Source organism: Lathyrus oleraceus, chromosome 4 (assembly GCF_024323335.1).
Source record: "Lathyrus oleraceus cultivar Zhongwan6 chromosome 4, CAAS_Psat_ZW6_1.0, whole genome shotgun sequence".
Classification (NCBI taxonomy): domain Eukaryota; kingdom Viridiplantae; phylum Streptophyta; class Magnoliopsida; order Fabales; family Fabaceae; genus Lathyrus; species Lathyrus oleraceus.
In genome coordinates this window covers 441,285,539-441,298,808 of record NC_066582.1, presented here as the reverse complement: position 1 = coordinate 441,298,808, position 13,270 = coordinate 441,285,539, and the positions used below count along the sequence as shown (strand labels likewise).

The 13,270-nt window shown below is 37.3% G+C and overlaps 1 protein-coding gene across 1 annotated transcript; it reads right to left on the bottom strand.

Moving 5' to 3' along the window:
- Positions 1–12,289: 12,289 nt before the first annotated feature.
- LOC127137897 (uncharacterized) lies at positions 12,290–12,922 on the bottom strand. The gene has a single exon (XM_051064304.1). It carries the CDS (start codon positions 12,920–12,922, stop codon positions 12,290–12,292), a length of 633 nt encoding a protein of 210 aa, XP_050920261.1.
- Between the last annotated feature and the right edge of the window lie 348 nt (positions 12,923–13,270).

The following is a 13,270-nucleotide window of genomic DNA, read 5'->3' as shown; positions in this document are numbered from 1 at the left end:
ACTTCCCTTGATCTAGTTGTGACCCCTTTATTTGGGTCTCCTATAATGAGATCTTTAGGATGATCCTTCTGAATTCTGATAGAGGGTCCCTTATTAATTTTGTCAGCTTCAGGTTCAGCTTGAGTGAGTTCACTCTCATTACTTTTGTCTGGGAAATCAGCTGGGGCATCATTTAGAGATGTCTCAACATCGTCTGTGACATCAGTCTGTTGATCATCAACCATAACATTGATAGATTCCATCATTACTTTTGTTCTGGAATTAAAGACTCTAAATGCTCTACTGTTTGTTGAGTAGCCCAGAAATATTCCTTCATCACTCTTGGGATCCATCTTCCTTCTTTGTTCACGATCAGTCAAGATATAACATTTACTACCAAACACATGGAAGTATTTGACAGTAGGTCTTCTTCCTTTCCAGACTTCATATAAAGTAGTAGGATTCCCTTTCTTCAAGGTTACTCTGTTGTGAACATAGCAGGCTATGTTCATAGCTTCAACCCAGAAGTGGTAGGGCAATTTCTTAGCATGAATCATAGCTCTGGCAGATTCTTGGAGAGTTCTATCCTTTCTACCACACCATTTTGCTGAGGGGTAATGGGAGATGAGAACTCATGACTAATTCCTTCAGATGCACAGAATCCAGCAAATTTGCTATTCTCAAATTCTTTCCCATGATCACTTCTGATTCTGATAACCTGACTTTCTTTTTCTCTTTGAAGTCTTAGGCAAAGATCTTTGAATACCTCAAATACATCAGATTTTTCCCTAATAAAATTGACCCAGGTGTATCTGGAGAAGTCATCCACCACCACATAAGCATACTTTTTCCCACTAAGACTTTCCACCTGCATAGGTCCCATCAAGTCCATGTGGAGAAGTTCCAGCACTCTAGAAGTGGTGTCATGTCTGAGCTTCTGATGTGACATCTTTGTCTGTTTTCCAATCTGACACTCCCCACAAACTCTTCCTTCATTAATCTTTAAGTTTGGAATTCCTTTGACAACTTCAACAGATATAATCCTCTTCATTCCTTTAAGATGCAGATGGCCCAATTTTTGATGCCATAGCTTCACTTCTTCTTCTTTGGCTAGAGTACACATTGATGAATAACCAGTTTATTGAGAACTCCACATATAGCAGTTGTCCTTAGACCTGACTCCTTTCATGATCACTTTATTTTCTTTATTAGTAATCAGACTTCGGTTTTTGTGAAGTTTACATTTAGACCTTGGTCACATAGTTGACTGATGCTGATTAGCTTTGCAGTCAGTCCTTTAACAAGTAGCACATTGTTAAGGTTAGGGACTCTAGGGCAGTTTAGCTTTCCAATCCCCTTGATTTCACCCTTTGCTCCATCACCAAAGGTTACATAGCTGGTGGCATGAGGATGAAGGTCAATTAGCAGGTTTTTGCTTCCAGTCATGTGTTTGGAGCATCCACTATCAAAATACTAGTCTTCTTTGGTTGAAACTCTGAAGGAAGTCTGAGCTATTAGGTTAGTAGCACCAGTACTAGGAACCCATTGTTTTTTTGTTGACAGGGATATGGTGTTTGGGTCTAGGTTGATGATGAGAAGGACTAGGATATCCATACAACTTAAAGCAAAATGGTTTTATATGGCCAAATTTTCCACAGTAATGACATCTCCATCTTTGGTGTTTTCCTTTATGCTGTCTTTCCTTATGATGTTGTGACACATGATGTGACATCTTTGGTTTCCTACCAGTGTGACTACACTCAGGTTTGGATTCATTGAACCCAAGGCCAGACTTGTCTCCTGCCATTTTTCCAGTATGGAGAATTTTATCTAAGGTGTCAGATCCATTGTTTAGCATTCTGACATACTTTGTCATCTCATCCAGTTTGGAGTTCAAGAACACTGCTTCAGTCTTCAACTTAGAGATGGTTTCCAAGTGTTCTATCTTATCATCCTCCAGTTGTGTTATCAATTTCTTCTGACTTTCCACTTGTTGACACACTTCTTCACTTCTGTGACACAACTTTCTGTAGGTAGTGGCTAACTCATCAAAGGTTACTTCATCATCACTTGAGTCTTCATCAGAACCCCATCTTCCAGTCAAGGCAGTCACAAGATTTGCAAACTCTCCTTCTGTTTCACTTTCATCAGACAAAGTAGCAACAAGACTCTTCTTCTGTTTCTTGAGGTAGGTCCCACATTCAACTCTAATGTATCCATACCCATCACATTCATGACACTGAACTCCTTTTCCTTGTTTGGACTTTTCATCAGATCTTGTTCTTCTTCCAGCATCATTGGACCTACTGATTTCAGATGAGATGTTCTTGACATTAGACTTAGACCTTACATCCATCTTTTTCAGAAGTTTGTTGAACTGTCTCCCTAGTAATGCTACACCATTTGCCAGATCTTCATCAGTATCTTGACCATTTTCTTCCTCTTTCTCTTCAGTGTTTGACATGAAGGCTATGCTTTTGACTTTCTTTTCAGATCCATCACACATTCCCAACTCAAATGTTTGGAGGGATCCAATTAGCTCATCCACTCTCATATTGCAAATGTCTTGAGATTCTTCTATGGCTGTCACTTTCATGGCAAATCTCTTGGAAAGTGACCTGAGTATTTTCCTCACTAGTTATTCATCTGACATCTTCTCACCCAGGGCTCCTAAGGCATTAGCAATTTCAAGGATATTCATATGAAAGTCATGAATATCTTTATCTTCTTTCATCCTCAAACTTTCAAACTTGGTAGTGAGCATCTGCAATCTAGACATCTTCACTCTAGAGGTGCCTTCATGAGTGGTTTTGAGAATATTCCAAGCATCTTTATCCACCTCATAGTTGTTCACCAGTCTGAAGATGTTCTTATCAACCCCATTGAATATAGCATTCAATGCTTTAGAGTTTCCAAGGGCTAGTTCATCCTCCTCCTTGGTTCATTGTTCCTCAGCCTTCCTATCAGTTGTAACTTCTCCTTCCTTAGTAATAACTGGATGTTCCCAGCCTGTTAGAACAGCCTTCCAAGCCTTATTATCCAAAGATTTCAGGAAGGCTACCATTCGAGGTTTCGAGTAGTCATAGTTAGATCCATCCAGAATTGGTGGTCTGTGAACAGATCCTCCGTCTCTATCCATAGTACCAGAAAGTAGTGCCCCAAGATCTCACCCAGAACCAGAGCAGGATGCCTGCTCTGATACCAATTGAAATTATGGTATCAGATATGAGATGTCGAAGGTAATGTTACGACACTAATATCTGAACAATATAAACAGGATAAAAGATAAAGAACAGTAATACAAGTGACACAAGCAATTGTTAACCCAGTTCGGTGCAAACTCACCTACGTCTGGGGACTACCAAGCTAGGAAGGAAATCCACTAAACAGAATTAGTTCAAAAACTCTCAGTAAACAACTTCAAGTTACAGTCTTTTCACCTAATCTCTACCCGTGTGACTTCTATCTAAGAACTCTTAGATATGAGATCCTACTCACTCCCCCTCAATCACAGCAGTGATGTAAAAACAAATATTACAATGAAAGAAGACACTCTTCAAAAACACATACTTGATCTTGCTTAAAAGCTTCAACCAAGTAAACACACACTCATGCTTCAAAGCTTAGAGTGGACAAATTACAACTCAAAAGTCAGTCCAATTCAATCATCTATGGATGAATGAATGGCTCACAATACACACAACCACACAAGATTAAAACCCTTATTCTCTCTCAATATTTCGTTCGTTATTTCTTGTGTATAAAACCAGGTTTTCCATGCCCTATTTATAGAAGCGTTTGACTGGGCTTGGACATCATAAAACCCTAAAACTATTTTCCATTCGTATCTTCTTATGACAACTAATTATATCTTGTTGGAAAATAATTCAATCTGGTTTTAATTACTGATTGAATGGCGCGTTCAATCATCTCATCAATCATACATAGATTAGCATAGAAAGCGCAATCACACAATATATAACATTCAGATTGGATGTTTTGTATACAGATGTCTTGACATCGGGTCTGACATCTCAGCAAAATCCTTCACATTCACATTTTAAACACCCTGCAGGAACCTGTTATCTTATGTCAAGATAACACTTGTGACAACTTGTGAAAACTCTAGGTTTTACCAAAATTGATGCCAACACATAGAACCAACAATTCTTTGCGACACCTTTGTATCCTTTGTGATTGTTTTGTCAGCATAATCATCATATATACATATACACTCATATAATTTAATAATTTCATAATTGCATCATCATATTTGATTTATTTATTTGAGATTCTTATTCTCTGTTATGGCGGTACTTTATCCCCATACAAATTCGGTGTCTGTCCTCCCTCAATTGTAGAGTGTCAGCCCCTTAGGCAGAAAGACTTTAACCTTTCTCCTTTTCCCCACTGAGTTATTTCCTCATGGATGATTATTACTTCAGTTTCCTCCCCAGTTGATTATCTGGATGGAATTTCTCCCCTTGAGTTATATCCTCATTGGGTTGAGTCTTGATTGACCGTTTCTTTCTAGTTCTTGCCTAGATAGATACTTTGAGTCTCTTAAGAGCTTATTATCCAGTAACTGGTAATATTCTTCTTAGTTTGCAGTTTGTTACTTCTTGCCCAATACACGGCAAAAGTATCCTTGTTTTTCCAGCAGTAGAGTCCCCAGTGGATTCGTTTTATCTGATTCCCCGGGAAGTATATCCTTGATATGTTCATCCTAACCGGTGACAAATATCTTTCTTTCCCCTTCTTGAGTTTATCCTTGATATGTTCATCCTAACCAATGACGGATACTCTCATTTTTGGTATTCTACCCAGTAAAAAGGTAGTTGTAATCCCTATTTTGTTCCCCAGAGGGTTAATCCTTGATATGTTCATCTTAACCGATAACGGATTTCCTTCTCTTTGTGGTATTTTACCCAGTAACTGGTAGTTGTAAACCCTACTTTCCCCCCACAGAGTCTATCCTTGATATATTCATCTTAACCGGTGACAAATTTTCTCTTTGATGGTATTTTATCCAGTAACTGATATATGTAATTCCTATATTTTTCCCCCCGCAGAGTCTATCCTTGATATGTTCATCTTAATCGGTGACGGATTTTCTCTTTGATGATATTCTATCCAGTAACTGATAGATGTAATTCCTATATTTTTCTCCTCACGGAGTCTATCCTTGATTTGTTCATCTTAACTGGTGACAGATTTTTCTCTTTGATGGTATTCTATCCAGCATTCAATTGATGTAATTCCTACCTTTTGTTCAGTTGGTATATCCCTGATATGTTCATCCTAACCGATGACGGGTATCCTTCTTGACATTCCCAGGCAAGTCTATCCTTGATATGTTAATCCTAACCGATGACGGATTTTCTTCCCTGTTGAGTTTATCCTTGATATGTTCATCCTGACCGATGACGGATATTCTCATCTTTGGTCTTCTGCCCAGTAATTGGTAGTTGTAAATCCTATTGTTCTGCAGTTTTCCCCAGCAAGGCTATTCTTACTCAGTAACTGGTAATGAATACTCCCTCCTGGTGTTTTCCCAACGAGTCATCCTTGATATGTTCATCCTAACTGGTGACGGATGTTCTCTCTGTCTGATATTTATTATCTCCTTACCCGGTAACAGGTAGTGGATAATAAATTTCTGCTCATCCTGCATTGAAATTTATCTTCCCTAGTCGAGTTAAGTGTGCATTTCCTTAGCGAAATTGCTTTTCCTGAATGATCCAAGTACTACGGTGTTATCCTGGTCTACTCGTATCCCCTGCAGATTATTTTGTTTCCCTGACTGAGTCTTTCCATTTCGTGTTGAATTCCTCTAGTCCCCCAGCTGTTGTAAGTCGTAGCCTAGCCTACACATAACTCCTTTTCCCCCCTCAGAGTCTCTGTCTTCCTAGTAAGTTTTCCTTATGGAATGCATTAAGCTCTTGTGGATTTTCGGTATCTCTGATTTCTTTTCCTTTATGGCAATATTTCCCCACAGAGCATTAACTTTTACATTCATATCATATGTATCATGAGGTCTCTTAGGGACCAAAAATTGCTTCTATGTTGTTATTTAAGCCCATTCTACTGAGTCGACATAAAGATTTTAACCTTCACCTCCTCAGTTAGAATGTCCTTAAATAGGGGCAGCTGTAAGACCCCAATTTTGACCCTAAGATCCCTCATGCAATTTCATCATATGCATTAGCATTGGGATCATACCTTGGCATCCTCCTTACCCCTCTTTCATTGGGTTTGTTTTGGGAGAGATCACCAAGCACCATGTGATTGTATCATACTTGTATATTATCATTTTACTAACCAAAACACCAAAAATATGTCTTTGTATTTTCCTAACTCCTTTGTAGGTAAGGCATGATCTCATTGATCTATCAAGTTCATATCTAGGGTTTGAGACCCTCATGACAAAGAGAACAACCATGAATTGATCCAAGAATGGTTATAAGTATCATATATGAGTCCCCATGATTTCTACATGTCATATTGATCAAGTATTCTTCAAGAGTTTGAGGGTGATTTGCCTTGGAAACCCTAGTTTGATTGGGTATCTTGAGTATTTTCTCCAACAAGCTATCTCACCAATTGATCAAATTTTTTCAAGGGAAACTTCAAAACTCATCATATTATGCATATAATATCTACCATGAGCCAAAAAAGTCAGAAGAATTGAAGGTTAGCAAGTTGGTTGATGGTGGTTGGCCAGATGGATTCATCTGATCAAAACTGGGTCTTCCTAGACCCTATCTCCTACAATTTTCACCATATGAAAATTATTTCAAGAGCAAAGTTACTATAAATAACATTCCTAACAACTTTCATGTTGAGACCTAGAGCTAGTTTTGCTTGGAAAATCATTTTCTAGGTTGAAACATTATAGGTCATTTTGTCTAAACCCTAATTTGAAAGTCAACTTCCCAAGGCCATAACTTGCTCAATTTTTATGATATGAAATATTTACAAGTTTCAAAATCAAATTCAAGATGTCTACTTCAACTTTTATGTTTAGAGTGAAAGAAAATTCAACTTTTATGAGCATGTGATATGAGGATACATTATAGGTCATTTTTGACCTATACCATTGAACAAGTGATTTTCCAAACTTCAAAAATGCATAACTCTATCATTATAAATCCAAATGACATTAAATTGGTGACCATTTTAAATGTCTTTAAATATCTACAACATTTATTAATACACGTTTCTCATTTGAAGCTCACATAAAAAGTTAAGTAAGGTGGAATATTGAGATATATGGCTTGACACTTAGAAAAATTTTCAACATGTTGAACTTTCCAGACTTCCACCTCAAAATTCACCATGATTCAAGCTCCAAATGAAAACGTGTTGAACATCAAACTTGTTCCCCTTGATCCAAGCTTTCCAAAGAACCTAAGTTCATGCATTTTGGATGAGGTTTGCTAGGACTGCGCATGACTTTAATAGAGCTGCATCATTGGAAGAAATCAAATGTACAAACTTCATTTCACATTGCCTTTCCATTCAAACTTCAACATGATTGATTTTAGACCTTTATGCATTACATTATGGGCATGTACATGCCCATGCACTTGTGTCATTCACATTGCTAAATTTGGACAAAATTTCAAGTGTGCAAATATCACTCCCTCATGCTATAAATACATGACCTCTGTGCTCATTTCAAACACACCTTGCGCGCCAGCTTTGCCCCCAAATTCAAACCCTCTCATTCTAAAGGAAAACCTGAGAATTTTCAATTTGAAAATTGAGTTTGAATCTCAACTGTTGGAGATTTAAAAACTCCAGGATCCAAAGCCTTGCACCCTTGCTCATCACTTCATGCAAGCTTCTCAAGTGTGATCAGATCGTGTTTGAAGCAAGTAACATCAAGTTCTGCATAACATTGAAGGTAATTTTCATAAAACTTCATCTCTTCGATTCTCACTCAATTCTACTCAATTTCTTGGATCTTTGGTTGTCTGAATTCCTACCAATGTAAGAAAGAAGATTGAGTTGCTTAGAGGTCAAATCGAAGCAACTTAGTTGACACACCTCAAAATTCAACTCCTCGTATCTTTCAATATATGTGGAGTTAGTTAAAACTGAGGTCAGATTCGTGCTCTACGCCATTTTTTCTCTCAGATCATGTCCTCCTTTTTTATTTTGGTGATGGTTGAGGGTGGACCAGTCCAATGAAGTCCACCAGAGAAGAAGATCGGAGTTACAGCTCCGGCGGTGCGTTGGCATGTCTCCCAGCCATATGATCCATTCAATTTGTTTTAATTCTGAGCGCTCGTTGTGATTACCATCCCTGCAGCGCGCTGACTCGTGTGTTTGGTGGAACGCGCATTTTAGGCCACTTGATCTGCCACCTCAATTAATGAGGGAGATCAAGTGGCTCACGTTTTTTTGATTTTTTTATTTTAATTTTTATTCCTTTGATTTTCATTAATTCATATTAATTTTAATATTGATCCAAAAAATATGAGAGTTTCACCAAAAAAATTCAAATAATTTCGTCTTTCATATTTTGAATTAAAATTATTTTTTGGATCATTATTAATATTTTTCATGATTTAATTGATTTTGTGATTGTTTTTAATTGTTTAAAAATACTTTTAAGTCTTTAAAAATTCTGAAATTTTTTCTCCAATGTCCTTTGACCTTGTTTGACCTATGATAAATCTCATGGCCATTTCTTTGGTGTTTTTATGAGGTTTTAGGAATTTGACAAACCATATTTAATTTAAATATATTATTTTAGTATTTTTAATTTGAATAAATGCCAATTAATTGTGTTGACCTATTGTGATGACTTGTATGAGTTTGACTCTTGTTGTTGGGCCTTGGTCAAGGTTGATTTGACATTGTCAAATTAATATCATTGGATTTAGGGGATTGATGGAATGTACATTCCATCTCCCAAAATGAATGGATGATATTAATTTGGTAAAAGTCCTCCTTTGACCAATTTGAGTTTTGATCCATTCCCCTCCCTCTTCATCTCATTCCCATTCTTTATGCATTCATCTCATTTGACCTATGATATCTCTAAGTCCTAAGGCTAGTTGATTACAAAATCAACATAAGTATGGATGAGATCAGGCCACCTCTTTTGCATATTCTTTTTGTGTGTGGTATGTTTCATGAGCATAGTCCATTATACTATGTCTCTAACATACATTAACACCAAAATTCTATTGCCCTGCCTCAAGTAGTTATGACTTCTACGTAAGTCCAATTACGATTGCTTAACATAGCGCTAAATTTGTGACACAAAAAGGCATAGCATTCTAGTTAGTGAGATTGTAAGTCTCCCCTCTTTCATGGTATTGTTGGAAACTTGGCCTTTTTTCCTTCCTTTGGAAGATGTCTTGGTTCAAGGATCCATACTTATGATAAGTGGGTTGAGTGTTCTCCAAAGAATGACTTCAAATAAAAAGCAAAAGCAAAACAATACTAACTTCTAACTCATTAACACCTAACATTTAATTTCAAGTCATTTACCTTAATGCAATTTAATTTCAAGTCTTTATTTGCCATTATTCATACCATTCTAATTGTTTATGTTAATGCAATTTTCACTTTGTCCATTTGGACCATATTGTGTGGTATATCTTGTTTGTGTATATTTTGCTTGTTTGTATGGTCTGGTGCTATTAATGTACATAATAACAACAAAAACCCTAAAAAACTTTTGTGTGGACTGTTGGCTTGATCTTGGAAAAATTGGACTTAGAATCTAGGCAACCTCCCTATGCTAAAGGACTTGGCCAATGCCAACTTTTTGTGAAACCAAGAACTTGCAATTTGGACTTCATCTAATACATCATCCAAGATCCCTTTGAGTTCATCTACAACATGATCATTGTGAAGCTGTTATTTTGAACCTGTGACTTATGGAATTCATCTGTTACATGGGTTAATTTGAAGAAGATCATGGAGTGGCTAAGCTTGGATGTGGCTATCTTTATTTGATGCCTTGCTCTTCAAGATTGATATAATTGTGCATTTGTGTGTTGCTTGATTCTAAATGTCCAGGGGAATTTGGGTTTCTATTGACATTCTTGTTTATTGAATTGCTACCCATTGGTCAGATCTTTTCAACCCTTAACTTTTAATTTTGTGCATAGGATTAGTCTCTTCATCTTCTCCCCATTTATTTAATTTCAAAATCTCTCCCTCCTTTTAAAAATTCTTCTTTGATTGAACTTATTTTGTTCTAAAGATTTGACCACTTTGCAAACTAGAAACTTTGACCTTATGCCATTGCATTTTCAAACTTCTTTTCTTAATCAAACTTGTAAATAAAATTTAATTATACTTGACTTAAACTTTCAAAAAGCTAAAAAGAATTAACTCATTCAAACCATTTTAGGCCTTTGTGCCTTTCAAACTTAAATTTTGTTAAAAGCAATGCATCCACTTTGAAATTTGTATCACGAACTACGAGGTTTTGATCCCTCATTTTATGTTGGTACGTAGGCACAAGTCTGAAGGTCTTGTCAAATGCAAAAATATAATTAATTAATTCTTTTCTCATCTCCCCATTCTATTTGTTTGTAAACATCATTTTGTACAAAACACATATGCACACAAAAAAGGGCTCCCTAGGAGTACCTAGGACACTTTGGGTGCTATCACCTTCCCTATGTGTAACCAACCCCTTACCTGTAATCTCTGACATTTTATTAGTTTTGATTTGAAAACTTCTTACTTTTGGGTTTTGTTCGTACTTTTTCCTTTTTCCCTTGGAAACAATAAAAGTGCGGTGGCGACTCTGGTTTTATTGATCTCTAGCTTATCCATAGCTTGATGATAATGAATTTACCTCTACAAACACCTCTACTAAGTCCACACGAACGGATTCCTTCAATCTTAGTGCTAGATGCTACGAAGGCTTTGAGTGAGTGAGTGTGTGTGTGTGTGTGTGTGTGTGTGTGTGTGTGTGTGTGTGTGTGTGTGTGAGAGAGAGAGAGAGAGAGAGAGAGAGAGAGAAAGAGAGAGAGACAGAGACAGAGAGAAAGGAAATTTTCATCTAGTCCAATTCTTCTGCACAAGGGTTCTATTTATAGAACCACTTGTATTGGCTACAAGCTAAAAATCTCACTATAGTGTATGTGGCCCATATCTTATGATATACCAAAATCACTTAAGCACGTGGTACCTTACCATATTTTGTATTATACTTAAGTGCACCGTACCTTACGATGCTCTACAATTCACTTAAGTGCACCGTATCTTATAGTGTTCCTTATTTACCCTATCTCTCATCAATCCGTCATTTTGTGTGTGACCCTGTAGGTTTTCGCGACATTGGCAATTATATTAAATCACATATTTAACTTAATAAACAGTGAGTGTCATCTAGAAACACAATATTGCTACCAAAGACACAAAAATGTCATGTGACCTGACAAATCCTTTTGTGATAATACTTATGTGTATATTGAACACAATGCATATACCGTGTCATCCTTGTCCAGTTCAATAGTGGGCCCTTAGACATTTATCCTGTTACGCAGGATGGGTAAATTTCGTCTAGGTTACTCATGTCCCTCAACATGCTTCGTGGAGTACCCATCAACTCTCTTTATGGTCATCCAGTTACGGGCAATGTTTGATCAGCAATAAAGCACTCGACTCTACATCTAGGGTCCATAGTGGTTTCAGGTCGAAAGGTGGTATACACCAATATCACCATGAGAATAACTCATGACACTTTGCATAACATTCTATATAGTATTCTCATAGCGGGTCAATCCAGTATAAATATTACTCCTAATATTCATACCTATGTTTAAGACTTGATAACTCCTTATCCATGATCCATGAGATACGATCACCAGTCTATATACATAGTAGTCTTAATACTTTAATGTTATCCCACTTTACAACAAAGCTCGACTACGGATACTTTAAGAATAATGCCCTTATGTTTAATGGGATCTCTTGATTAAGTCACGCTTGATACATTAAACGGACTAACTATTCTAGGGACTTTATTAAACAAACATAATAAAGAAAAAAACCTTTTATTATTAATAAATAGTTCGATACAAGTACCAAAAGTATTGGCCTCTAGGGCTTACACCAACACTCGAAACATCCCTTCCACTGAGAGCAAAGACTTTGCCTCCAGATTTGACCTCCTGAGTCTTCTTAGGTTTCTGACAGTTGGTGCTGATATGACCAGTCTCACCATAATTGTAACAAACAACTCTAGTACTCTTGCACTCGTTAGCCTTCTGCCCAACTTTCCCACATTTGTAGCATGTCATAGCAGTACACTCTGAAGCACGATGATCAATTACACCACATTTGAAGCACAATGATCAATTACACCACATTTGAAGCACTTGATCGAATTAGGAGCACCTCCCCCACTTTGACTCTTCCCGTTGTTATTGTTATTCTTCTGCTGAAATTTCCGTTTTCCCTTACCATCTGGAATAACATAAGTTTTGTTGTGATGCTGGTTACCATTCCTCTTATCACTAGCACTTTTGTAATAAGCAGATCTTGAACGACTGTCTTCATCATAAATACGAAACTTGTTAACTAGAACTGGAAATTGAAGGATCTCCTGATAACCAATAAACTGCTTGATCTCTGGGCGAAGTCCACTCTCAAACTTGATGCATTTGGATTCTTCAGCACCAGCAACGTTGTAGTGTGGAAAGAATCTGACAAGTTCTTCAAATTTTGCAGCATAGTCTGCCACTGACATATTCCCCTGGCTTAGATTCAAAAACTCAATTTCCTTCTTGTTACGCACATCTACGGGAAAATATTTCTCCAGGAATGTTGCTCCGAATACAACCCAAGTTACCATGGTACCTGAAGCCCGAAATCTATGTCGTGCATTATCCCACCAGTACTCTGCTTCCTCAGATAACATATGAGTCCCATAGAGAACCTGTTGAGCATCAGGACAAGGCATAACTCTGAATATCTTCTCAATCTCCTACAACCAAGCCTCGCACCCTCTGGATCATACCCCCCTTTGAAGGTTGGTGGATTATTCCTCTAAAATCTGCTTAGCCCATGACCCTCACCACCTTTAACCTGATTGTTCTGTTGAGCCTACAAAGCCTATTGTGTCTGACCCATCACTTGAGCCATAGCCTGAAGAGCATCAGCAATAGCATTGTTGTTTCTTCCGGCTATTTCTCTGTGTATAAGCAAACAATGGTTAGAAGAGATATTGTATCGAAGGTGTTCAAATACATGTCGCACACTAGGAAATAAAATAATTAGCAAAACCTGGCCGGTTGGACTGACCTGCTCT

Bases quoted from the DNA above. Each gene is read 5' to 3' on its own strand.
- LOC127137897 (XM_051064304.1), bottom strand. From the start codon at position 12,922: ATGCCTTGTCCTGATGCTCAACAGGTTCTCTATGGGACTCATATGTTA.